Source organism: Labrus mixtus, chromosome 18 (genome assembly GCF_963584025.1).
Source record: "Labrus mixtus chromosome 18, fLabMix1.1, whole genome shotgun sequence".
Taxonomy (NCBI): domain Eukaryota; kingdom Metazoa; phylum Chordata; class Actinopteri; order Labriformes; family Labridae; genus Labrus; species Labrus mixtus.
Window position 1 is genome coordinate 19564504 of NC_083629.1, and position 27527 is coordinate 19592030.

A 27527-nucleotide genomic window follows, 5' to 3' on the forward strand; every position below is an offset into this window, starting at 1 on the left:
TATAGATCCAAAAAGATGAAACATTATTTTAACACTTGTGTCATCACCCCACTAAATTTTAATAAGGACCCAGTATGAAGCATTTTCCTCTCCTCTATGTCTGACTTTTTTACTTTCACTTTTCCCTTAACATACTTCTGTATTTTAATGTTTTATGTGCCTATTACATTTTACAGTTTTACCTGACTGCAAAGCACATTTTCCTTTGGGGACAATAAAGTTGAAAGTTTTTTTTTACTTTCCTTTCAAACTTTATCAGAATCAGATTTATTGGGCAGGTATGCTTACACACACTTTATGTTAATCTCTACTTGTTTATATTGTGTGCAGCAACAGCTGGTTGAAGGCACATTCGTCCTTATAGCCCACACCAGTGAGCACGTCTGTGATTGGTGCGGCTTTAATGCTTCTTTCAGCTTGTGATGTGAAGCCATGACCACTCAGAGGCAGCATTGTGTCAAGCTGCTAAGGGCTGCAGGCGATCTTATTTTCTCTGGGAAAGCACACCAGTGTGACATGTTGCAATATGTTCCATAAACTAAAGCAAACAACACACACACAGATTATATTTAGCACTGTACCTTGGCTTAAGTTGTTGTAAAAACCGAGACCACGCTTGTCTCATTTTATCAAGTTAATCTTAGTTTATGATGCAATGTTACATGTTTCGCATTTCAGATTTAAAATGTTAAACACAGACATATTCATCACCTTGTATTCAATACTTGTAACTTGCATTTGGGCAAGTGCCACTTTTTACTGTACTCAAACTACCTGAAAGCCATGCTAATCATGAAAATATATAACATCAAGTATCTTTGTTCAATTTTTATAGATTTTTAGTTTAAATCTTTAAGCCCCATGCCAATAGGCCTACTTTAACTTAGCATGATTTAAGGTGCAACGTTAATGTGATGCTTGTTCATTAATCAGTATACTGCATCCACAATTTGACCACATCTCGAGACATTCAAGCCTTAAAGACCTATATACTTTCACTTTTGATTCCCAGTAAAGCTAATACTTAGTAAAGTAGAGTAGAGTAAGTTACAGTATTATGGTGAACATTTTTTATTTCACCCATCAAAAAATAATGACGTTAAATTTGAGCTACAACGCAGGGGGGGGGGCGTGTCAGTCATCACTGGTCACATGACCCGGAAAATGTGGGGCTTGATTCCTGTGTTGGACTGCTCCCAGCTGCTGAAGCTCTGCTCTACGCAGTGCAAGCTCTCCGTCTGCCCCATCACGACCCCCGCTTCCCGGGTGGACTCTACTCAGCGCGACATGTCGGGTAAGAAACACCGGGGCTTCTGTGACACTCACAGCCCGTCGCACTGACACCGGGACACGCCTGCTGCGGACCGGACCGGGGCTGCGCGAACCCGCCCCGTTCTCACGGAATATCGCGAATTCAGCTTTATGATTGTGAACGCTGCAGAACAGTTTTCTTCTAGAGAGATTTGAGTCAATGCGTTGTAATGTTTGTATATTTATGTACGCGCTGTGCTTATTTAAGGATTCTGATGGGGTTGATTTGATGGGTTGCTGCAGCGGTTTGGACCGTAAAGCTGTCTTAGAATAAAAGAGGACATCCGGTTAAAATTTTCAAAGTTGGACAAAGTTGTACCAAGAGTACACAAAAAAAATTCCAAGAGGTAAATTACTCAAAAAGTTACATTAAACCTGTAGGCCTACTCCACTCAAATAGCCTATAGGCCTTAATGTTTACACTGATCTTGGATTTAAATGCAAATAATTTGAGAAAAATCATTATCTGCCCATAAAAACATAATACTTTGGGTATTAAAAAAAACTATTTGTTTTGCTATGTAACACATCTGACTGGCAGAGGTGACGGTGAGAAATTGTGCCTGGTAAATCTCTGCTGCAATTTCTTGTAATTTGTTTGCCAACACCATGATGTTGGTAGATTGTGGTCCAGCCTGTTTCTTAAAGTTAAAGGTTTGTTAAGTGTGCACAATGCCAGAGTTACGTCAGAGTAAGATTGTAAGTTGCGTCACTGTGCAAGAGAAATTACTACTGTCTCTGCCTCCTCAACTTGTATCTACTTGTCCAGTAAGTTTATCAAAAAAAATAAAGTAATCTGAAGGTTGTAGTTTATTAATAATAGAGACATGCAGGTACAGAAGGGTATCAATATTCTTAACCAACTTTTGGTAAATAGTCTCTGAAATGTCAAACTAGTCCATGAAGGTCACATTTGTACTATTACATAATTGAGGGCCATGCTGAACAACACTTTTGATTAGTTGTTGTTTTTTAACTGGTAGGATATATTTGCTGTATTCTTATTCTTACTATGTAGGCTACAGGAAAGTGAGTATAAATAGATTTATTCAGGACATTATTTGGGTTGCATTATTTAGCTTTTAAAACTAGAGGAAGTTATAGCTCCAACGCAGTCAGTGCAGAAATACTGGTCATGTAGGATTTACCTGTTGAGGAAAACACAGCTGGATTTTCTCCACAATCTCAAACACTTTCCCCCCCCGGTTCTAATTCGACTTTACTTTACAACCAATAATCGGTTTTATTTTGTAAGGAAGATGCTTTTCACTTCCTGGGTTACTGAAGGGTCTGTGGTTAACTTGACGATTTTTATACAGTGCGGACGTGCGCCACAGTGTGTAGCCTACAAGTTTTTTATTTTTTTATTATTCCAGTACTGTCAAAGGCCTGTAGTGTTGCACCTTTTATAGTGTAATACCATCTGTTTAATGTGAAAGGAGGAAATGAAGAGAAATGTTACAGTTTAAAAATAATGTATTACATCAAATACCGGCCAATGACAAATAGCAGGGTTTAAAATCATCCAAAATATATGTACAAGAAACAATGATTACTCCTTTTAGAAGAGTTTTTACATTCATCTATGTGCATTTTATTTTACATTGAACACAGCTGACATTCAAATCCATAATAAGCGGATATGTTTCCAGATTGATCATGACTTATTAACTACATCATATTGTAAAATCTGTGATCTCTTTCTAAGCCATTACCACAATAAACTATTTATAAATTTAGATCGAGGTATTGTAATAACAAGCGTCAGACCTTGAGGTGTATAGCTCATATGACTAAATGTACTGTAGCCGCAGATAGCTGTGGGAACACAGCACATGCTTGCTGTAAGGCCTCGTAGGCCAAACAGGCCTCACACTCTTTTGATAGTCACTTTATAATTCCTCGACACAGACCCTAGCAACCGTATAACACTGCCTCTCTGATCAGCTTTCCCAGAAGCCCCTTCAACACAACACACACTAAAGCTTGAGGAATTCTGTCTGCTGGCTCTGGGCCTACTTTCACTCATGCAGAAACACAGTGTGTCCCCCCTGCTGTTGTTAATTTATGCATGATTGTGAGTGGGAGGATCACATGAGACACTAAACGTCTCGCAATAGAGCCTGTAGATGAATTTAACCAACTGCTTCTGGTTCATTGGGTTAAATTTGTATTCATGTGCTCCGTCGAGGCGACCAGTTTGTGATTGACGATGCTGTTGCGGCAATTCTTAATCCCTCTCTGTCAAAGGAGATCAGAATCTGTCCCTCGATTTCTCCCAACACGGTACTGAAGCTGAACATGGAAACCTTTAGACATTGGCTCCCCCCCCCCTCCCTCAGGTTGAGGTTGCTTATTTTAGCAAGCATCTTGCATACCTTTATTTGTAAGCGATAGAGCTTTTGTGACATCCGGTGAGCAACAAAACCTGATTTTAGTCATTTAGGCTAAGAGTCATAGAGTCACAAGACTTAACATGATCAGACAGAAAGGAATTAAGCATGACTACAGCACATTGTTGATTTAAAAAAATACTGTATTGATTTAACTTGAACTTACATGCAATGATGATATGCAAATGTGTTTCCTCTGTGCAGTATGAATTCGTAAGGATGCATTAATAAACATCGGTATTGGCCGATATTGTCCCCATTATCAAACATCGGTTTCTTGGTAAATAATGTGGCATGCACCGATGTCAGTTGTCGATATTTATCCGTGTTGTTGCGACAATTAAATGTTGGCAAGAAGTCACCAACTCTGATTTTGTTTTCCTGGTCAAACGTGAAAGAAAATGTCGGCAGTGTTGGAGTCCTCCACAGTCTCAGATCATTTGGATCGTGCAGTTTGTTCCAGTGACTTCTCAAAAGGAGGGAGGGACCACTCACAATAATTCAAATACATTCAATCACGTAGCTCATTTGAAAAACGCCAAAACAAAGAATTAAAATGAAGTGGCAAAAAAAAAAGAACACCACTGCTGTTATTGGTTTCAGAATCGGCCCTGAATTTCACAACCGCTGCTTCTTTAAAAAAAAAAAAAAAAAAAAAACTGTATACTAACATGCTTGTCACTTTGGTTGATGAATGTCTGTGTCTCCACTCAGACCAAGCTTTTGTGACGTTGGCCACAAACGACAGCTACGCCAAGGGAGCGATGGTTCTCGGCCAGTCGTTACGAAACCACAACACAACCAAGAAACTGGTTGCACTCATTGGACCTCACGTTGCGGAGCCTTGCAGGTAGCCCACATTGTAATAACTGATCACTAAGACGGTGATTATAACCAATAAGCAGTAAACGCTGACTTCGATTCGACCTCCCGTGTTGTAGAGAAGCACTAAGCTCCATTTATGACGAGGTGTGTGTGGTGGACGTCATGGACTCGGGCGACGCAGCTCACCTGTCCCTGATGAAGCGACCAGACCTGGGAGTGACATTCACCAAACTGCACTGCTGGACTCTCACGCAATACAGCAAGTGTGTGTTCATGGACGCTGACACACTGGTGAGAAAGAAAAAAAAAACCCCACCTGACAACGCTGCACAAAGTATGACACAGTGTCACAGAAAATCACCTTAATGGTTAAAAAGAAGAGCGTTAGATGATATTTTCTTTCTTTTCTTTCTTTCTCAAAATTCTCTTTTCATGTATTAACTTAAATGTTCTTAATAAATATTATTGATATTCAATACCAGAAACCATGTATAGGCCACACACTCGTGCCTTTTGTCATTACTACTGTTGAATAACTGATAAATGTCACAAAGTGTACCTTAATGTAATATTTAAAATGCATTCAGGTGCTATCGAATATCGACGAGCTCTTTGAGAGAGAGGAGCTATCTGCAGCGCCCGATCCTGGCTGGCCGGACTGTTTCAACTCGGGGGTTTTCGTCTTCAGGCCGTCCAATGAGACGCACGAGAAGCTGCTCGCGTTCTGCAGTGAAAACGGCAGCTTCGATGGTGAGTCGTGTCAGGAGTCAGATGGCTACGGCATACGCATCAGTTGTTCAGGCGCTGTAATCTACAACACAAAGGCAGAGTGAGAGTGATCATAGATTTTTTTAAATGTGTTTCAGAGGCATTGATGTTCAGTTTAACACTCTCACGCTAATTTTTTTTTAAAGCATTAAGAGTCAGAATTTCAATTACATTACAGTTAAGTTCAAGAGTTGATGCTTTAGTAGCTTATGCTGGCTGCCTCATCTCCAAACTACATACTAATACGCTTTGTAAACTGTAATGTAAAAAACCCTTGAAGGTAAGGTTAACTATATAAAGCGATGAGAAACATCCATGCTAGCGTCTCAAAAGCGACACTAAGACACTGTGTGAAGTTTTCGCATGTTCTGCCGTGCACCACAAGGTGAACCATCGGTTTCTGTTGGAGCTTTTCATCATTAAATCTCTAAGAACAGACCTGCCGACGAATTCACATGACAAGACTTTGTAGATGTGTCCTCTCAAAGCCAACTTCGCTCTCGTGTCTCACACTGCCAGCCAGATTGTAGACAATGACCATTGCACGGAAGGGGAAGGCTTTGGCCCCCGGATATCTGTTATCAGTTATCCGGATATCTTGCTGGATGCACTGGGGAGCAGCTGAAATTTTGGCCTCGGCCCCAAGAGCCTAATCGTCATCAGATGATACGATTGAAGATGAACAAATTCTAGAGTATACAACTCTATTCCATGTTTATCAGCTGTTGGGTTTATAATAACAATAATAATAATAATAATAATAATAATAATGATGATAATAAGCTCCACAAGTTCTTCACAATCTACGTTTCTCTCATTACACACACACTCATACTTGTGTCCTAACTTCAACCCTGACTGGGTCTAACCTTGTCCTCACACTGCCTGCTCACCCCTGCCCTTTATCTGCCATTTAACACTATGTCACTACATGTGCCATCTGTTTGTGGGTCTATGACTGGATGTGGCAGTCTGTGGCAATGTTTGGTATGTGTGTGCGTGAATGTGTGCGTGTGTGTGTGTGTACTGCAGTGTGACTGTATGAACTTGAGGGATTAGGTATCGGAGCTCGTGGCTATCACTAACTCTGCTCTTCTTAGACAGAGACTTTGTCTGAAAGTATTTTGGTTGATTGTTGTTACTGTTTAATGAAGCTCTTTTTGTTGTTTTGTTTGTTTGTTTGTTTGTTTGTGTGTGTGTGTGTGTGTGTGTGTGTCTCTCTGTTCCCGCAGGTGGAGATCAGGGGGTTCTCAACAGCTTCTTTAACACTTGGGCAACCGCAGATATTTCCAAACACCTTCCCTTCATCTACAACCTCAGCAGTATCGCCATCTACTCCTACCTGCCAGCTTTCAAACAGTCAGTACCTGCACACACACACACACACACACACACACACACACACAAGACGAATTACAAGACGCTGCTGAAACTTTACAGCAAGAGCAACACACATTCAGCCACAACCTGAACGAGAAGAATCTAGAGACACGCACTGTGGTGACACATGAACACTTTTGTTTTTAATGTAAATCTGGTGCATTGTGTGTGTGTTTTTTTTTTTTTTGTAAAGGAGCTTGGTCCAGTGCCTAATGAAGGAAACTACTTTGTTAACAGTTTGGAAAATGGCACGTTTTATGAGTGAGAATGGGAGTAGGCAGAGTAACACACAGGTTTTAAAGTAAACACAGTTAGGAAAACTTTTTTTAAAGGATTATTCTGGGGCTTTTTATGCTTTTTTTTATAGATATGATCTGGGATAGAGTCAGGAATCAGAGAGAGAGAGAGGGGGGGGGGGGTGACATGTGGGAAGGAGCCACAGGTCAGATTGAACTTGGGCTTGTATGGAGGAGTTCAGCGTCATAGAAAAACAGAGAAACTCGTTGAAATTAGCACCCAAACCTGAGTCGTTTTTAAACTTTCTGGTTGTGTTCTCCTGTGCATTGAAGGATCAAGACAGGCATTTGGATGCATACACACAGCATGATCAAATTGACGTTCAGTTGATAGTACGAGTAGGGACCGCAGGGTGACTCGACGGTAAAATGTGATATGTGGCCCTCAATAATAATATCCAGATACACCCATTTTGTCATTTTGACATTGCTGTGTTGCTGTGGCCCGTGTCACAAGAGCCACCCACAAGCACCGCTTAGGGGCAGATCGCAAAAGATGGCAGCAACCCATTTTCCAAACCATTGCCACCCGTCCTTGTTCAGGTTTTATTGAGAACGTTTTGTTCATGGTGTTGTAATAATCAATTTAAATGTCAAAAAGATAGATCCAAATTAGAAGAGTCAGCCTATACGGAACCAGGCTTGGCCAGTCATCTGGAACACACGTTTTCTTTGTTGATTTATTTGTAATTATTTTTTTACTTTTCTGTATCCTTTACATGTAGGAATCATTAATACCTTGTTGCTGTTTGCTAGGAGGCTAAAGGCCCGGGTGAAGACGCTGAAGTTGTTTGCTAGGAGGCTAAAGGCCCACTTTGCTAGGAGGCTAAAAGTCCGAGTGAAGACGTTGAAGTTGTTTGCTAGGAGGCTAAAGGCCCACTTTGCTAGGAGGCTAAAAGTCCGAGTGAAGACGTTGAAGTTGTTTGCTAGGAGGCTAAAGGCCCACTTTGCTAGGAGGCTAAAAGTCCGAATGAAGACGTTGAAGTTGTTTGTTAGGAGGCTAAAGGTGAAGACGTTGAAGTTGTTTGCTAGGAGGCTAAAGGCCCGGGTGAAGACGTTGAAGTTGTTTGCTAGGAGGCTAAAGGCCCACTTTGCTAGGAGGCTAAAAGTCCGAGTGAAGACGTTGAAGTTGTTTGCTAGGAGGCTAAAGGCCCACTTTGCTAGGAGGCTAAAAGTCCGAGTGAAGACGTTGAAGTTGTTTGTTAGGAGGCTAAAGGCCCAGGTGAAGACGTTGAAGTTGTTTGTTAGGAGGCTAAAGGCCCACTTTTCTAGGAGGCTAAAGGCCCGGGTGAAGACGTTGTAGCTGTTTGTTAGGAGGCTAAAGCCCACTTTGCTAGGAGGCTAAAGGCCCGGGTGAACACGTTGTAGCTGTTTGTTAGGAGGCTAAAGGTGAACACGTTGAAGTTGTTTGCTAGGAGGCTAAAGGCCCGCTTAAGATCCAGCTCTTTGCCTGTTTTTAGATTTATTCAAAAGCTAGGTGCAGAAAACATTTCCAACATGGTTACCACCATTGTTGGGCTTGAAGCGCCTCTTCAGAGACCAATGGGTGACATCACTGAGATGTTACGTCTTTTTTTTGACGCAAGAAAGAATGATTTTATACTTAATGTCAAATTGGGTACATTGAATTAATAAAACGCCCTCCAGAGAGCAATGTTGACTTCAACATCATTCAGCAATTAGTTTTGAAGTAGACAAATTAGTTGTTAGACCACCAGAGTGGATTTGCCTGTTTCAGCCTCTAACTCAGCCTGTTCTCTTTTTTTTTTTTTTTCTCTAATCTGGTGTCTTCACAGGTACGGACGTAATGCCAAGGTGGTGCACTTCCTGGGTAAGGTGAAGCCATGGAGCCACTCCTACGACGCTCAGAGGGGAGTTGTGAAAGGTCACTCCCAGTCCCCTGAACTGTGTCAACTGCACCCCGACTATCTGCTCATGTGGTGGCAGCTGTACGCCCAATCCGTAGTGCCTTTACTGCAGCAGGCGTACGGGGAGACTCCCTTCAACAGCGGCTTCTTCGATTCGAGCGAGGACGTACGTAATCATTCGTAGTGGTTGACTGAAAGTGGCAGAAAAGTGTTTGGCTCTAGGTGTGGTGGCGACGGTGGTGTGATGTTCAGCCCGTTGCGTAATCCTCATGTCCTGCCTGTGTTGAAACCTCTTGTGTACTTTCCTCTCTCTTGTCTTTCTTCTAAATGTTAAAATCTTTCATGGTGCGATATTACAAAATGCTGAAAATGCCTCTGAACCTGAGGATAAAAAAAAAAAAGCGTTTAGCTCACATGGTGACTCTGAAAAGTGGACGGTTCCACATTCCTCTCCACCAGTCGGTTGCCAAACGTTGTGTTGTTACTTGTTTCCAGTCCCCTCAGTGGTTTAATGATTGTTCAACGTGCTTTGCCTTGTTAATGACACAACCAGCGTGCCAGGCCTCCCGACAGTTTCACATTACAGACGGAAGTTATGTGTTGCAACAAGGCGTGAAATACTAACCTGTGGTCATGAAAAGGATGACTGGCAAAACCTGAAACTTCATCCAACTGCCTGAGACTGTGCCACCTTGTGTCACACTGACAAGTGGCTTCACGGTGATCGTTTTCCTGCACTGGCTCTGCCTTGTCTCACAGAACCACGTTAATTTGAAAATGTTGGTTCTTGCAAGTTATTCATTTTTGTTTTTAAATAACTCTAGTTATGGGATGCTGTAAAGCCCAGCTGTTATGTTGGGCGCCCCGTGTACAGAGGTTATCCGACCCTGGCCCTTTGCTGCATGTCATCCCAACATTTCCTGTCTCTCGTCGGCTGTCCTATCCATTAAAGGCAAAAGTGGCCCACATTAAGTTGTCCTTACTTTTCCAATGAGAGAGCATCAGCCTGTTACGTTAGGTTGATTATTAATTAAGCAACCTAATACAGAGTGAGTAAAAGACAAAGAACCTAACTCAGTAATGTTACAAGTTAAGTCTCACACCCTGCAGTGCTCTGGGTTTGGACTTTTCCTTTTCATCTTTTGTCTGTCAGTTCAACTTTAAAACTCCAAATTGAATGTTTTTTGGATCTGGATTTTTCAAAGGAAAAAGAGGTAGAAGTGGACATATTAATAAGGAGACCAATCCAGAGTATTCTGTCTTTAAATGAGATCTTTCCTCATTATTTAGTTCCTTTAAACCCTGTTGTTATTTCACGTCTTGGAATTGACCGAGTGTATGTTTGCTGTAGGGAGCCAAACTTTCTTTTTTTTTCTTCATGAGAGCTGGGCATGTTATCTTGTAAACATACATCGGCTCTTATCTGCTAAATGTGTGTTGCACAATGTCGCGTCTGTTCCTTGAGTCTTGTGAGGAAATGTCGGCAGGTACTCGCTGTGTCTTTTTTTTTAAGAATAGAGTTCAGCTCAGCATGGCTGAACTTGAGGGAAACCTGTCCTTATAAAGTATTGCTCTTGTCCCATGTGATGAATCATTCATCCTCTCTCTCTCTCTCCCTCTCTCTCTCTCTCTCTCTCTCTCTCTCTCTCTCTCTCTCTCTGTCACGCAGGGCAATCATGAGGACGCGAGCGAGCAGGCAGCTCCCTTTGCTTCCCCTCCCCAGAAAGTTTCATCAGAGGAAAGGAAGCAGCGCTGGGAGGCAGGCCAGATCGACTACATGGGAGACGACTCCTTCGCCAACATCGAGCGAAAGCTAGACTCCTTCTTAAAGTAGCATTCAGGAGAGGGCGTGTGTGACGGACATAGATACAACCAATTGAAGCTCCGTGTGGGCGGGGATTTTAGCACTGCTCAGCCAATCGCAGGGGCTTTATTAGCAGGTGACTGTGTGAAAGCATCTGTGCAACTTTCAACCTCACTCTCTGCGTCCTGTCGACGTGTGTGTATGAATGACAGAGAGCATACGTTTGACACAGTCCCCATGCACTCAGGCCTTTTGTGTTATTTCTTTTTAAGGAGTTTGACTTTTCAGTATATACACTTTCAATTTCTTTCAAGAGTCAGGACAGAGGCAGCAGCTGGCTAACTTAGCTTAGCATTGGAAATGGCACTACGGACATTACTCAGTGACTTGCTCACATAGCGTTCTGTACACAGACCCAGGGGGAAAAGTAAAATACTTTTTATAATCCCACAGATGTTAACTGTCTGAATGCTAAAATGTTTGCCTTGGGCAAATCTAATGTTTAAATCCAATCTTCCCTGTGAGTGCAGCGCTCCGCTGTTTTCCCCGCAGTGTTGGATGTAAACTTTGGTTTTGACCCGGACAAACCTTTCTGTTGTTCAGGAAATACCTTTGTAGATTCAATATGCTGCTGTAGTAAAAAAAAAAAAAAGAAATATGTACGATGAAATGTACGCCAATGTTTTGATTTTCCCTTCCAACATTTGCTTGTACTATGCTATATGACGAAACACAGAGTAATGTTCAAAGTGCTGAGAGGCTACCATCAGCTAGTCTTGCTTTGTCCAGAGGTAACAAAATCAGCTTGCTAGCCCTTTAGAGCTAACTAGTTACCCGGGTATACCATGTTAGAGGGGGTGCATGTATTATTAGCAGACTCTTTCTTGACCAAGACCAGGCACTTTTCTGAAAGAGCAGCTAGTTGCCTCGCATTTAGAAATGGTTTGGCACATAACCTCCCGAAAACATCAGTTTCTTAGACAAAACAATCAAATTTGCAAAAGACTTTCATTTTGTTTGAACCAGAGACTCTACATGATAATGAGTGAGATTAGAAAGTGCTGATGTGTGGATTGTTTTTTTGTGTTTGGCTGATGATAACCTGCACCCCCCCCCCCCCCCCTTTATGATAGGTTGTGCTCAGTGATAGTTTAACCACATATGAAGTCGTACTGCTGTACTTGTTATCAGTCTTTGTCTTGTTTTTTTTTTTAAAGCTCACCGTCGTATCTAATCTTTGACAAAGACTCTTGTGGATTTATTTTGAAGACCAGTCATGACCAGAGCTAAAGGGATTGCCCACACGTCCTTTGTTATGTAACGTAACTAGGACTGGTTGCAGAACATCATGCATTTGAAAAGTTTCCCACCTTTGACGACTGCAGTGGCAAGCTACTTAAAAGGATCTCGTGTTAAATCGAAGGTAGATTTTGGGTGCAGGGCATGTGGCGACAAGTTTTTGTTTCTTAATTATTTTGCGTGTGATGAACGATAATTTAACAGGCCGAGCAACATAGTTACCCAACCCTAAGCTAATGTCGTCTCTGGAATCATGGTTAAGTGACCTAAATCTCTCTTACTCCGGGTGAAGGCTGATGGAGAAATAAAAACGGAAGTGGAGAATGAGTAATGCCATTTGACTTCGGTGAAAATATTTTGCATTTCAATACACTTAAGCACATGGCATGGTACCGTTAGTGCTAATGAACCGGTCCCTGATGAGTGTAGGTAGTAAAACACAGCAAAGGAGAGTTGATTAAAAACGGTTAAACGGATTGAGGCAAGTTTTTGTATTTTTTTGCTCATTAGAAAACCAATGTATAATCCCCACTCCTAAATTTGACCACATTACCATTTAGATAATCATCATTTGGCTCACATGTTAACAAAGGACAACGACGCCTATATAGCAATGAAAGAGATGAATGTAGAGGGATTATAATTTGTATCTGGGGAGGAGTTTTTGGGAAAAAACCTCCGATTTTTTTAGATGAGTTGTCAGTGGTTTGTGTGGAAGCGTATTGTATTCACTTTTGAAAATACAACAAATTGGCTCTTTCTATTCCCAATTAAAGTGATATTTATCTTGTTATACAAGAAACAGCTTTTGTTTTTTTTTTAAATTACGAGTTAAGTCGTTAAGAAAACATTCAGTTTTTTCCAGCAATGAAACAATTTTATTATTTTATTAATCCCGAATGAAAGAGCTCATTTTTTATTTTCTTCAGTGAATGAAATATGCTTCTGTTGGTTTGCATGTTCTTAATGTCATTCCAAGTGTGCTTTGCCAACCTGGACCCATACTGGTCTAGTTTTAAAATCCACTCGATATGGGGCTTTCCTCGGTCCTGGTCTTGACGCAGTCTTAATCCATCAGAGTCTTGGTCTAGATACTCTCTGGTTTCGGTCATGTCTTTGTCTTTGTTCAGATGTTTTTTTTTTTTTTTTTACCAGGAGGCTGACGTGCAGAAGTTGTTTTTAAATTTCCCTTCCGTAGCTGGAAGGAAGAGAATAAGTGTACTTCCCAAAATGTCAGACTACTCCTTTAAGTGTTCTCCTGCATCTGATCGGGATGGGCTCAGTCTTCCAAACCTGTGGAAACTTTCAGCTACAACAATGACTTGCAAAAAATTACCAGAGGCATGCAAAGCCTTTTCCTGAACAGAAGTCAAGATTCTTGAATTTTTCCCACAACTCCTCTCCTGCAGTAAATCACTGCATCTAATCCACTTTGAAGTAGATGTTCCACAGCTGTCTTACGTCCCTCATTAATTCCCTTATTTCTTTTATCAGCCATTTACGAAGGTCCCGCTTTTATCAGACTGTGTTTATCTCACCAGAGTTCAAAAATAAACATCCCTAACTGGTGCCTCGGACACTCACCAGCTCCCTGTGACTTCAGCCTTCTAACGTCCGGCCAGTTGTGTTGCATTTGCATGGCACAGTTTAAAAAAAGAGAGTCAGTAATGAAGTGCTTCCAGCCACATCCTTAAGTGATGTTGATAGTCTTGTATGTATTTATGTGCTAACCAGACATATCTTTGTGTACGCGTGTGCCCTGCATGTCGAGTTCCTGGCAGACCCACATCAGTATATCTCCGTGTTTCAGCAGTTCCCGTCCGTAGTCTTACCAGCTGCCTTATAGCCGTTCACTGTTTACAAAACCTCAGTTACTGTAACTGCTGCAAGTAGCACAACAACTTCTCTGATTTCCCTCCTTTTCCTGTTGCCTATTCCTCCTTTACTTCACTCCAGCTGTGTGCCCTTAAACCGAACTTTAACCTCTAACTAACAGTGATAATGATATTCCCCTTACTTCATTAGACACACTCCTACTAGAAAAACTGGTTTAAGATAGATGAAAAGTCCATATGTCGTTCTTTTTAACCTGCTTAATCTGGAAAATACACAAGTGTGAAAGTATTTTATCATAATTTAATGTTTGGCCATCTTGTTCCCCCAGCTGTGAACTGTACATCTCTGTTGAAGCGCTAATAAAGAAGGAGTGAAAACACCCTCCATCCCTCTGATCCCTCGTGAGTGTCAGTGTCTATTTCCTCTATTCTGTAATGATTGGATAAAGTGCAGTAATTAATCATTTGAGTTATGTACTGTGACTTAATAAAAATAAAGAAAGAGACTCTCATTCTGGGAGCCCAAGGTGATGTCTTGGAAATTATTTCTTCCAGCCATGACTTGAAACCAAGCGGCAACCTCCAGGGTTAAAAAATGAAGTCAATGCCGAAGTGTTAAATTCTGCAGTTTGTCGAGTGTCGGCTTGAGGCTGGCTCCAAGAGCACCGGAAGTCACATACACACCACAACCAAACATGCTAATTTAACAGCAGAAATGAACATGTTTACAGCCTGGTACAAAAAACTAAATAGGTCTCATTAGTTATTGTCGTCATGGGTTTACATCGAAGGGGATAATTTATTTTTTATAACGCCTCCGTTGTGATTTTATGAACGATACTTGTTATCCATAGTTAGGCGCTGTTACCTGACACGATTGACAGGTGGACGCGATGCAGCGGTTTGTCATAAGGTGTAAAAACCCACCTAAACGACCAGCTCTGAGCCTGTCCTTAGGTTGACTGAAAGTTAGACCAAGACAGGATTTCCAGCATGGCGGCTGCTGCAGATGAGCCTCCAGAGGCCCCTGCAGGAACAGATTGCTGACATCACTGAGGCTTCATCCATTAATACTTGAAACAGAACAGAACAAGTCCTCACATTTGAAAACAATGTTTGTTTTAATTATCATCCAAATGGATTAATTGTAGCTGAAGCTCTAATTTCACGCACTCATTTAGTGACAAACTTTTCCTTTAATGCCATGTTTGTATTTAACATATCACTGATGTTCTGAATGCTGCTCTGTGATTGGTTAGAAACAACTCCAAACAAACATTTTTTTTAAATGCAGAGATTTCAGATGAAAAAAACAGAACGTTAGATCTTCACGGCTGTTTGTCTTCATAACTTAACAAACGCTGCCTCTTTGATTGATGTATGTAGATATAAACCAAGACCAACAGGTTAAACGCATTACAACTAAACAAGGATGAGAGTTGGACATGTGGTTGCATCCTGAACTGAACTGTATCATGACATTTATCCGGTAACCAGAAACTAAAGATCCTCTAGTCAACTTGAACTTGTCAAAAACACAAATTAAACAATGACAACATGTGCAGAAAATCTCAGCAGTCATTCTGATATGAGCTGATGGATGCCAGAAAAAGAAAACAGTTAACGTGTAAGCTCAGACACCGATCGAAGCCTTTGGGGTCGTCATCATGTAAATCGGTCAGTTCAGCTCCCTTTGGGGAAAAAAACACTTTACAGCTCCATCAGAGATTTAATGTCATCAATGCGAGATGTTTTTCTGTCAGTGTTTGTGGAGCCAAACGCCTTCTCCACCAGGTCCTGCTTCTGTCTCTGGATCGTCACCATTCTCTCCTCCACTGAATCTTTCACGATGAACTGCCGCAACACAAACAAAAACAACATATAAAGATTCAAGCTAAAACATGTGTCCTCTCTTTCTTTCTTTCTTTAGTAGGAAACTTCAGAATGAAAATTTTAAGCCATATAGAGAGGTGCTGCTTGTCAACAGGCAAGGCAGGCAACTGCTTGGGGCCCCAGGCTAGTAGGCGCCCCCCCCAAAGGACTGACACATTTAAACAGCAGCAGTGGCCCAAAATATGCAAATTTTGCAATGACAGTAGGACCCCTCCCTAAGGGGGGCCCCTTCTGACAGCGCTCACTCTCACTGCCCGGCTCAGCATCGCTTGCATTTTTTGCTGTGAAAACCAAAGTTTGTCAATGAATGTCTCTGAAGGAAAATGAAAATGAATTATCTGTCTGGGAGTTAAAAAGAAGAGGAAGAGTCCATCGGACACTGGGCGATATAATGGTGGTTGGAGGGGCTCCCAGTTCATTTTGGCCTCGGGGACCCAACAGACTTGAATCGCCCCTGGCCAGAAAAAATAAGAAAATCTTTGCCTTGAAAAAGTGATTTTTCTTGGTGACAAGACACTTGCACACATTTTTTCAGTCTCTCCAGTGTGGAATGGACTATATTGAGCCTGATGCCATGACACCAACAAAAAAAACCTTTCAGAGCAAACACATATCATGTTTACTGACCTTGGTCACAACCACTTTCCTCTCTTGTCCCAAACGGTGGCAGCGATCGATACACTGCTCCTCAGTCGCAGGATTCCAGGCCTTAAACACACAAAGTCAAATGTATCAAACATTGTATTTACTGTGGGAGCCCGTGCTTCTACCTATCTCTCTGATTCCATCGGCTCCCTCTTTATCCGTGAGAGTAGGTGAAACAAAGTTCTGTTAGGTGATTTTGTTTTCAGCCCTGTCGTCAACATATAGGTTTACAGTGCATGAAAGGAACTGACCTGACGGACAAAAATGGTTTTAATCCCTGCTAGGTTAAAAGGCAGAGGTGAACTTGAGCTTTCTTTTGTTCAAATCTAAAACACTGAACGACTATCCTATTGTAAGTGCATCAGCTATCATTTTGTGATGAACACAGAAGAGAGAGTAATGAAGGTGCGTCGTTCCTGATCAGATTCAGGACTCACCGGGTCCATGAGGAAAACACGGGAGGCGGCCGTCAAGTTAAGCCCCACCCCTCCGGCTTTGAGTGACAGAAGTATGATGGAAGGGCTGTCGGCGGCAGAGCTCTGAAACTCCCGGATGACCTGAGTCCTCTTCTTTTGGCTCATGGTGCCGTCCAGACGCACAAAACTGAAACCATGCTCTCTGGTGAAGGGGGGGTGAAGGGGGTGAGGGAGGACAATAACGCCAAGAGACAAGTCATAAATCATGGAGCTTTGAGGTTCATCGTTCATTTTAAAGCCCTCATTCATCCCTGTTTGTAGTGAGCACATGTTTGTTGACCTTTGTCTACAAGGTGAATTCTTATCCCTATTTTAGGACTGCTTCCTTCATACCTTCTTTAGTCCCCAGAGTTTTTCTTGCCATCTGTTCTAAATGTTTGAAATGAACTTGGGGAAAAGGTGTTTAAGTACGCTGCTCCCTGTGTTTAGAACAAAGTACAAAAAGACCTGAAACTTCATGAGCCAGACTCGTTGGATGCTTTGAAGGTGATTTTTTAAAGACTTGGAGTCAGGTGCATCAGGCTGTAGATGTTCTACTTAATATGTTTGGGTTTTTTTTGACAAATTTGTGCTGTATTGGTTTTTATTTCATGTCTTTTAAAGGAGCAATATGTAACTCTGACACCTAGTGTTTAAAATGACTACTGCAGTCCAAAGTCAAAACATTGGACAGAGCTGTCTCGCCCCCCGCCCCCCTCCTCCCTAGAGTCAAGGCGCACACAAGCTGCCATATCGTGGACACGGAAGCTTCAGTGTGTAGCCAGCTCTGTATCGTTTTTTTTCAAAAGCATCTCTAATATTTATCCTAGCTTCACCATGCTTCCGGATGTGGAGCTTATTAGAAAATGTAGAGGCCTTTAAGGTCGAGTAGAATTAGTTATATCTTGTCCGCTTCCATCACTGCAGCACCTGCTGGTTTGCCGTTTGAATAGCAAACTGAGGGGCATCCAAAACGGCCGTGTGGGGGTGCCTTAAAACCGCCTACTTCTATGGTCAAACAAATACAGATCAATCCGTACCATGTCTGATGATATAGTATGGTCATTTGATTAATTCAGTATATATCCTACATATTGCTCCTTTAACATATTCATGTATCTTGTGTTTTTTGTCAGACACTTTAGTAATTGTGCTGCAGCCTCTCTTGGCCAAGACACTCTTTGAAAGAGATTTTCAAATAAAAAAAGAAATCATAAGGAAACAGAAAATAATATACAATAAATATAGAACATGTAAACTCAAGACTAAGAGGTGTACTTCAAACTGAGCAAAGGGACAAAGCGGGAGAGAATTTTACAAACAAAATCAAAGCTAACAAACCAACAAGAACAAACTACTTAACAGAAAAGAGCTGTAGGGACCAGAACTCTTTCTGCATCAGGATGTAAACATGTGCTGTTTAAGATGCCTGCTGTTTATGGGACCCAGTGGAGATACCTGTTTTTGGAGCCAGCCTCAAGTGGACATTCAAAGAACTGATTTTTTTTTTTTTGTTGCAATACAGAATTAGTTTAATTCTTCAGCACGAGGTTGCTGCTGCTTGGTGTTACCTGAGTGGAGTCTCCAGTATGGTGAGGAAGCGTGTAAACTGGGAGACAACCAAACTCTTTATGCTGCTGTCTTCACATCGCAGCCTGAGCAGGTTTCCCATCAGTGCCTGCACCTGGTGGAACCAAACGCAGGATTGAAAAAGGTGGAACAGCGTGGCTTTTACAAGGAGGCACAGAGGCCCTTTGTGTATAAAGGTCACACTATCGCGCTGAAGTGGACTCTTTGAGTTAAGAATTATGCAAAAGAGTCACAAACAGCAGGATCGGACGAGCTCAAACAGGTGAGAGGTCAAAACTCCAAAAGTTATTCCACTACAACTAATGAATGAAGTATTCTGTTTGATGAAAATCTAATTTCTCATTAAGAAAAGTAAAATAAAATAGGAGTGTAAATGGTATAAATGGGAATTAAAAAAATGATTTAAGCCAGTGATAAATACTTCATAGCACCAGAACATCTTGAAAAACCAAACTAACCCGCATTTCCTCAAAAGGTCAAATGTCAAACAGTGATGTTTTGTTTTATTTAGATTTTTATCTTCCAGTGTAGTCAGCAGCCCCCCCCCCCCCCCCCTGCAGTTTACCTTCGAGCTTGTCCTCCACTTCTCTGAGTTTACATTTTTCTCTTCCTCCATTTCCTCTTGGGGAAATTCCACCAGTTCAGTGGCCTTGATCTCACTACGACAGAGAGGACAGCGCGCCGCTTCCTATAGCAGACACACACACACACACACACACACAGACAGAGTAAAGGATAAACATTTGAGTGATTATCTGCTGAATTAATGCTGAAATAGAGTGAAATCTTATCTCCCTTTTTAAAGATTTATTTCAGAGATAGGACAGTGGATAGAGTCGGTAATTGGGGAGCTAAAGAGAGAGAGGGGGAGTGACTAAGCAGCTAAGGGTCGGAATCGAACCCGAGCCCCCCGCTTGGACGACTACAGCCTCCATATATGGGCCACTGGCACAAACCACTAGACTACCCCTTGAAATCTAATCTTTCAGTTGACCGTCACCAGCCCAGCATACTAACCTGCTCGCTGCTGATAACCTGGGCGATGCAGGGCCGGCAGTAGACGTGGGCACAGTGCGTAATGACCGGCAGGCGGACCGAGTCCAGACACACAGAGCACTCCTCGTCAGAGCCGCTGGCCAACACCAACCGCAGCTTCTCGATGAGACGCTGCCGCATCTCTGCAGGCGTTGCTGAAGCACCTACAGAAACATATTTGATAGATTTGCTTGTGAGATGAGGAAGAGGAGGATCAAAAAATAAACTACAATTGGTGACAGGCATGTGTTTGACTTTTGATCAGACTCAATTTTTTTTACCCAGTTCTGAGGATATTTTTGCCAGCAGATCAGGGTGGCAGCAGTGCTGTCGGAGCCTCATCAGGATAGCCAACACGTCCGCATAGTTCCTCAAGACGGTCCCCTCAGCCACATATCTTCACAAACAAACACGGGTGAGACGACTTGAAGAGAATCCAGAATGCGATAATTTAAATAAAAAATACAGCGAGAACCTGGAACATCTTCAGTCCATCAGTCAACAGCGACAGGTTGAGTGAAATGAGATCATCTTTAAACTACATGCACGCACACGTACTTGCTGATGGTGCTCCTTCCCTCGTTGCGTGCCAGCTCGTACTCCTCTCTCTCAGACTGGCTCATCTCGACCTGCTCCACAGACACCGTCTTCTCAGGCAGAAACACCAGAGGGCGCCCATTCACTTCACTGCTTTTGGTCCGCCGCAGGGTGATGCACTTCACCAGAGTCTGAAGATTCCTGGATGAAGTATCAGTTGATCAATATTTGAGGCCTGATTGTTCTTGTTGGAATATGCCAAATAGCTTGTGAACACATGTACTCCTTGAAATTAAAAACTGGTCTTATCATCTGAAAAGTAACTGGTAGGAATGTCACAGATAGATGCTTTATGCATTATTAATATTAGTTTGAAACCAGACTAGAAAATAATTATTAGTATCTAATAAGATTATAAGAATCTTGAAATCAAGTACAATTCCAAGCTCAACACAAATTTGCCGTAAATGGCGCTGCAAGATATCACACCCTCGATCTGTAGAGCGGTGAGAAAAAGAGCATTTCTAGGAAGAGCAGCAGAGGAGAGATTCCTTCTTCAGGGTAAAAAATACAAACTATAAAAGATGTTAACAGAGTAAATTACAACCATATGAAGACTATAGTGTGAATTAAAATTGACTTCAGTCAGACTGAACCTGTGCCTTTACTGACAGTACCTTTAATCTCTTACAGTAAATAGCGCCCTCTGGTGTATGTTACTGCATACTGCAGTGTTATAAATGCACTCACTGCAGACCGGCTCTGTCTCCTTGAGTAACAGGCCTCTGTATCACTCTGTTCCACCACTCTCTCACATCGAAGGGCTTCAGACGCAGGAAGGCCAGCAGCATCCACAGGTCCTTCACACTGTTCTGGATGGGAGTACCTGGAGGGATGGGAGCGCAGCACACACACACACACACACACACACACACACACACACACACACAGAATTTAAGTCTGTTTAACAGTCACTCAAAATGAGCATTAATGGTTGATGCCAGAGGAAAATAACTTTTACGATATTATGTCATTATCTTGAAATTAATTACAATATATACATGTATACCTGACAAAATCCAGCGCCGTTGAGCTTTTAAGTCCAACACAGCCTTACTCATCTGTGCATTTGGGTTTCTTATGATGTGTCCTTCATCCAGTACAACCCTCAGCCAATTGATACCATGCAGGGGACTCTTATTCTGAAAGGGAAACAAACAAATCATACATACAAGGAGGAGAAACTGTCCCTGCAGACCGATAAAGAGCAACAAAACACACAGTCCAAAGAACAGCGATACATTTTGAGGCATAAGAGGATCGTGCTATTTTTAGAAAAAAGTCAGTCTGTCCCCATATTAAGATTAACGCAGACATGTTTTAATTTCTGTGTGAACACCTCGACTCAGCATCGGTTGTAAATGTGACCTCAGCGCGCTCACCCCAAAGTCAGCAGAGAGGACGTTGTAGGTGGTGATCACCACGTCCTGAGAGGACAGAAACTTCTTGCTCCTGTTGCGCTCCGAGCCGTAATACAGGTACACGTTTAGCTTCACGTTGGCACGCACATGCTGCTCAAACTGGTCCTGCACAAACACACACACACACACACACACACACACACACACACACAAACACATATATAAACACAAATAAAATAGGAAGAAACATGATGCATGCTAACAGCAGTGATGGAAAGGTTTTAATTAATGTAGAATTGTCATACCTTACTTTTCTCTTTTGCGAAAGTATCTTACATATGTATGTGTGTGTGTGTGTGTGTGTGTGTGTGTGTGTGTGTCTTGTTGTGTATTCCTGCTGTGTCCTTACCAGCCAGTTGCTGAGCACAGAGAGCGGGGCGATGATGAGAGTCGCTCTTGCTGATAAGTCATCTGCACTCTCGGGGATGGAGGATTCCACACCTGCATGTGCAAAAGGAACACTAGCACATCTCATATCCCTCATTTATGTTTGTTTTTTTTCACAAGTAAATTTAAATCCCTCTCATGAAGATTAAAACACCAGGTGAAGTTAGAACTGACTCATTGTAGGATTGGATTTCTTAGAAGGTCTCTTCTTCTTTGAGCCCGTGTCTGAAACTGAACCTCCCAGTGCTGCAGCAAAGTCCAGATCCTCCAGGAATACTGGGGCCTCTGAGTAGTTAGAGTACAGAATGATGATTAAAAGCCAAAATTCAACGACTATTTAGAAATAAAAACCAACAAACTAAATACTGAAAATATCTCTGAGTTTACTTCGAGTTCTATAACGCCTTAATAAGCACATATGATCAATACAAACAGTAAACTGGGCTTGTACCTCGACTTGGCTTCCGCTTGGTGGCTTGTATCTTCCCTTTGCTTGTAGCTGTGAATAAAACGTCTCGTAAAGAATTATGTAAGCAACAAAAAACACAGAAGAAGAAAAGACAAATGGCTTGATCAGACATTTGAAATTGAAAAAGGGATATACGGACAATTAGTTCTTACTTTTGTCTGACTCGAGCACTTCATCTGCAACGTCTGGTGATTTATCAGAGATCGACTCCACCTGAGGACTGACACACACAAACACAAACACAACACACACACACACACACACACACACACACACACACACACACACACACACACACACACACACACACACACACACACACACACACACACACACACACACACACACACACACACACAAACACACACACACACGCACAAACGCACACCAGGTGATGTGAGAAGAAACTTCATATTTGTGAGTAGAAATTTGAGCAAATTCAATTCAAATAACTTGCTTTATCCCTCTTGGGGCAATTGGTTTGGAGCAGCTTGTAAATAGAAAAATATAAATAAAGACACAGTGACGTACAGATAACAAAATATATACAAAAAAAACTCAAATGTAGAATAAGACCTCCGAGGAGATACCGATGTTAAGCAGACTAATTAGTAATCAACCAGACAGGATTAAAAAAATAAAAATAAAAGTATAATTTATCTGCAAAATAAATAATACCACGAAAGCTCTAGTGGTTTAGATTTAGTCTTTTACATTCCTCATTTCCATGTTTTTGTGACTAAAAAAAGTGTTGACAATATAATCTGTGCAGATTCAATAAAACCCCCCTTACAGATTTGAGCAGACAGAACCAGCTGCTGCTTCATCCACTCCTTCTCTGTCCCCAGCATGGCTTCTTCCTGAAAACAAACACACAGTAGCTCCTGTTAGTGCTCTCTCTCTCTCTCTCTCTCGCTCTCTCTGCTTCCAGTAAATCATCGGATCTTCTGCGTCTTATTCATAACAAGTTGAGAAAACCTTTGGGTTTGGAGGCCATCTGTGGTTTACTTTTGGCTTTAAAAGGTGACGATTGATCCTCCTGCAAACATGTAAACAAACACTTAATAGGTGTTGAACTCGCGTCAATCCGTATGCGTTGAAAAGAATGCATTACGATCACGACACTCACACATTTCTCCACGGGCAGAGGCTTCCCACCGTGGAAGTTTGTGAGGATCAGAGCGATGGTCGTCAGAGTTTTTCCCTGGAGCAAACACAAACAGAGGTTTAGTCTTTATTCATGTCTGCTAAGAACATCTCTGTCAGGTGTTTGAGAATAAATCCCTTTAAAATGCTAAAATCTAGAGAAGTTATTCAACTATACACAACAACCACTAGATTTAAAGACCTGATATTGCCCATGAAGATAATATTTAATTCACCAAAAGACATTTCTTTGAAACAGTTATGATGACGATATGGACATGTTTACAGTCCATATCGTCTGTTTACATGTGTGAAATATGCATGTGTGTCTTTGTGTGTGTGTGTGTGTGTGTGTGTGTGTCTTTGTGTGTGTGTGTGTGACTCACAAGTCCCATGTCATCTGCCAGGATTCCCCCACGAACTCTGTCTGGTATTTCTTTGGCAGAGAAACACGTCAGGCTGTTGTAGTACAGCTCCCCTCTCTTCTCCCAGAAGGGCGGAAGCACAGACTTGTTCTCCCGCGCGCACATCCAGGACAGCGCCTGCTTCTGGTGAAGCAGGAGAGGAGTGCCCACAGACTGCAGAGGAAAAAGAGGAGGAAGATCACAACGCTGAGACACGGACAGAAATACACAACAACTATTGTTAAAGGTCACATATTATCCTCCCTTTCAACAAGTTGAAAGAAGTCTCTGAGCTTCTCAAAACACGTGTGTGAAGTTTCTCGTCTCTGATCCTGTATTTGATCACGCCTACAAACCCCTCTTTTTAAACCCTGCTCAGAACAGGCTGTTTCTGTGTCTGTAGCTTTAAATGTAAATGAGCTGTGTCTGACCACGCCCCTCCGAAAGGGCTTGGGTGGCTTGGGCTTTCTTACACCATGTCCAATTGTTTAAGGTGAGAAGGCAGACTCAGAGGGCAGAACAAACAGCTAACTGTGGGAGTGTCCCCCATCTTGGGGAGGGGCTACCCCCCTTTGTGATGTCACAAGACGGAGAGGATGGACTTTTCTCATAATTTCATAATATGTGACCTTTAAGACAATTATTGTGGGATGCAATAAGGTGACCGCTCCGAGGTGGGAAGCAGATTGTCCAAAAACTGCAGCAAGAAACTCAAAGTAAAAAGATGCTGTTTTCTACAGTGACCTACAAAATGTACAGTATCAGAATAAACTTCACTTTTTCTAAATCAGTGGGATTACAAACAGCCAGAAGACTCTTAATGAAGACTTGTTAAAGACAAATAAAACAGACTGCATGCTAAAGAAACATGACGTCTACACTCATTTCCATACAAACAAAAACAATCAAATCATCACTTATTGCCAAAATGATGATAACCACAAACCCATCCAATAATCACCTTGGCTGCTTCTTTTTCTCCATCTTTACTCTCCATCAAGCCGTCGAACAGGTTGTCGAATGCATTCTTCAGCTAAAAGAAAAGAGAGCGTGTGTGTGTGTGAGACAAGACAACAACGTCACACCTGCTGCTTGATTTCATTTGATTACTTTTTTTTATAATGTTTACAGTTTGACACCTATGTTTACCCATTCAACTTAATTTAATCATTATAATTATGAGACAGCAGATTTGCCAGGTAAGTCAGATTGTACAGTCACTTGTTGACTTGAGAGGATTTCCCTCAGAAGACCAAAACTAAAATGTATTTATGCCAAATAGATGTCATATCAACAGCAGAGTCAACATCAACTAAGTGGATTACCTCCTCTGCCGTTAGAGCGATGGTCAAACCTTTTTTCGATGCCAATGCACGAGCAGCTTGACTATTATATGACTTCGGATTTGCACCTGAAATCAAACACATATGGAGATACACACACACACACTAAACCGTGACATTTCTGACAATGACAGATGACGCATCAATGTGGGCTATAGGGCAAAGAATCCAGATTAAAAAGGCTAAGTAAGCACGTTTCCCATTTTTTACCTGTCGATTTGCTCCCACTTGTGTTCAGTTTATATCCGCGACGTGCCATGCTTTCAACCACGGCATTTTTGCTCTCTTCTTTCCCCCAGAAGGAGAGCATCACTGGCATGGTGAATGAGTTTTTGGTCCCTGAATGCACCACCCTGGTGCATCGGAAACAATACATGTAATGTTTTAATCGCAACGCAATCACATTGGACTAAAAGCTCATTGTCTTAGAACAAGAAGAGAAAACCTGTAAAGGGAACATTTTCCTCTCTCACTTTCAACATGCCAGCAGGTAAATGAAACTCAAGAGGATATTATCACACTACTACTCACCCCTCTACTTTTGCCAAATTGTTGTCCATGACGTGGGCCATAGCCGCTGCCAGCTCTCGCTTCATGTGACCCACCTGGTTGCCATAAATGTTGGCGACCATCACTGCATTGCGGTCGTATTGATTCTGAGGCTCCCTCACTAAACCGACCATTTCCCCTTGATTCACCTGTGCAGAGAGGCGAACACAGATCATTTCAAGTGTATCAAAAAAAAGAGCTTCACTTTGTGGCATTCTTGTGTGTCACTGCGTTTGAGGAATAAAGGTGACCCCGATCGAGTCTCACCACTCCAGTGTAGTATCTGAGGCCGACCACAGTGCCCTGCAGGTTGCCAAACAGCACGCTGCCGTCTGCGTCCGGCTCCTCGGACGCTGCAGCTCTGATGGCCTGCGACAGGGTCTCCGCATTGGACTCATTTCGGTCCGCGAAGAGGTCCACGTCACTGTACCTGTCCCAGCCGAACCCCCACCTGCGGGAAAACATGACACCTGGAGCACACAAAGAAACACACACAGACAGACAAAAATAAGTAAAAAAAAAAAACCGGAGAGAGCAACTTTAAACTGATCACACAACACATGAAAAGCTGTCTCGAAGGTGCACATTGATTATGCAGCAGGTTGAAACTAGAGATGCACCAGATGGGAAAATCAGGGCTTGTGCCGATACCGATGTTTGAAGACTCCCACAACACAATCTTATCTTTCATGTTTGACAATGAAAAAGAGTCAAGAGTTTGTTCAACAGGTGACTTTATCTGCCCAATAAAAACCTCTTCTCAGTAGTTAGGTGTAATAGATGCCAGCATTTTATTGATTCGGCACAACAAATAAACGTCGGCTACTGACATCGGTGTATGCCACATTATTTGCAGATGTTTGTCAAAAGGGTCAATATCGACCGATATCAATGTTGAACAGATGCATCCATAGCTGAAACTAGAAAAAAAAAAGTGTGAAGTAGTCAGCTGTCCATTGAGTAGGTGATTTATAAAAACACAATGAGCATTTAATCCAATGTGATTTGCATTGTTACAAAAGCATTAAATGTATTTCTATGCTGCACCAGGGTGGTGCATTCAGGGACCAGAAAGTCATTCACCATGGAACTACAAAAAAAAAAGGTAAGGTAAAAAGGTACACATAGGTACAAATGTGTCACCTAAATGTACGACCCCCTCAAGAACAAGTGTATAACGATGCAGTTACATCAAGTCAACAGGTGATACAACAAATCTGCAGAAGTTCAGGTGGGCAAAAGACCCTTCACCAAATGAAAGTTCACCCACACCTGAAGCTGCAGGTAGAAGTTGAACTAGACTCTGAATGAACCCTATGATTTAGTTTATCATTTAGAGTAACCGGTCACTCGTCAATATGGAAACACAGATTAATGAGAGCACGCACATTTCGTAGATAACTAGCGCATCCTAAGAACAGCTTTCCGTGCACGATATTGTCAAGTATTCATATCTGACAAAGAGTTTGACGTAATAACAATCAAAGGTTTCGTACTTATTGTCCACCAAAAGGCGACTGTTGTTTGTCAGAGGAGCTTTTGTGTATCTGCTGCTGATGTTGTTGCTAGCTGCTGTTCGTTAAATCAGGATGAGTCAAGTTAGACGTAATTACTCTGCAACTCTTGGTACTCAACTTCAAAATAAAATGTTTGTTTTTCTGATTATTTTTTATTATAATGCCCCCAATTTCTTTTTTTAAGGAACTTTGTTAACTATAGCTACAATCATTATTTGTACCAATTGTTGTATTTGGTTTACGGAGATAAAATAATCAACAAAGGCTCTGGTAGATCATCAAATGTGTCGATGTGAG

General features: G+C 41.9%; 2 protein-coding genes across 2 annotated transcripts; one reads left to right on the forward strand and one right to left on the reverse strand.

Annotated features, from left to right (window-relative positions):
• Positions 1 to 1152: 1152 nt before the first annotated feature.
• Positions 1153 to 13395, forward strand: LOC132993535 (glycogenin-1-like). The gene is made up of 7 exons (XM_061063414.1): positions 1153 to 1294; positions 4419 to 4554; positions 4646 to 4820; positions 5117 to 5279; positions 6530 to 6656; positions 8770 to 9007; positions 10511 to 13395. Exons 1-7 carry the CDS (start codon positions 1153 to 1155, stop codon positions 10673 to 10675), a joined length of 1146 nt encoding a protein of 381 aa, XP_060919397.1. The 3' UTR covers positions 10676 to 13395.
• Positions 13396 to 14876: 1481 nt separating this feature from the next.
• On the reverse strand, positions 14877 to 27293 carry hltf (helicase-like transcription factor). Its single transcript, XM_061063413.1, has 25 exons — positions 27210 to 27293; positions 25981 to 26183; positions 25696 to 25862; positions 25375 to 25517; positions 25147 to 25232; positions 24783 to 24854; positions 23804 to 23995; positions 23401 to 23475; positions 23250 to 23310; positions 23065 to 23131; positions 22424 to 22491; positions 22254 to 22301; positions 21977 to 22087; positions 21765 to 21856; positions 21377 to 21520; positions 21004 to 21136; positions 20685 to 20820; positions 19956 to 20135; positions 19679 to 19794; positions 19380 to 19561; positions 18928 to 19050; positions 18344 to 18456; positions 16755 to 16935; positions 16300 to 16380; positions 14877 to 15633 (listed from the first exon to the last, which is right to left on the reverse strand). Exons 2-25 carry the CDS (start codon positions 26176 to 26178, stop codon positions 15490 to 15492), a joined length of 2913 nt encoding a protein of 970 aa, XP_060919396.1. The 5' UTR covers positions 26179 to 26183; positions 27210 to 27293; the 3' UTR covers positions 14877 to 15489.
• Between the last annotated feature and the right edge of the window lie 234 nt (positions 27294 to 27527).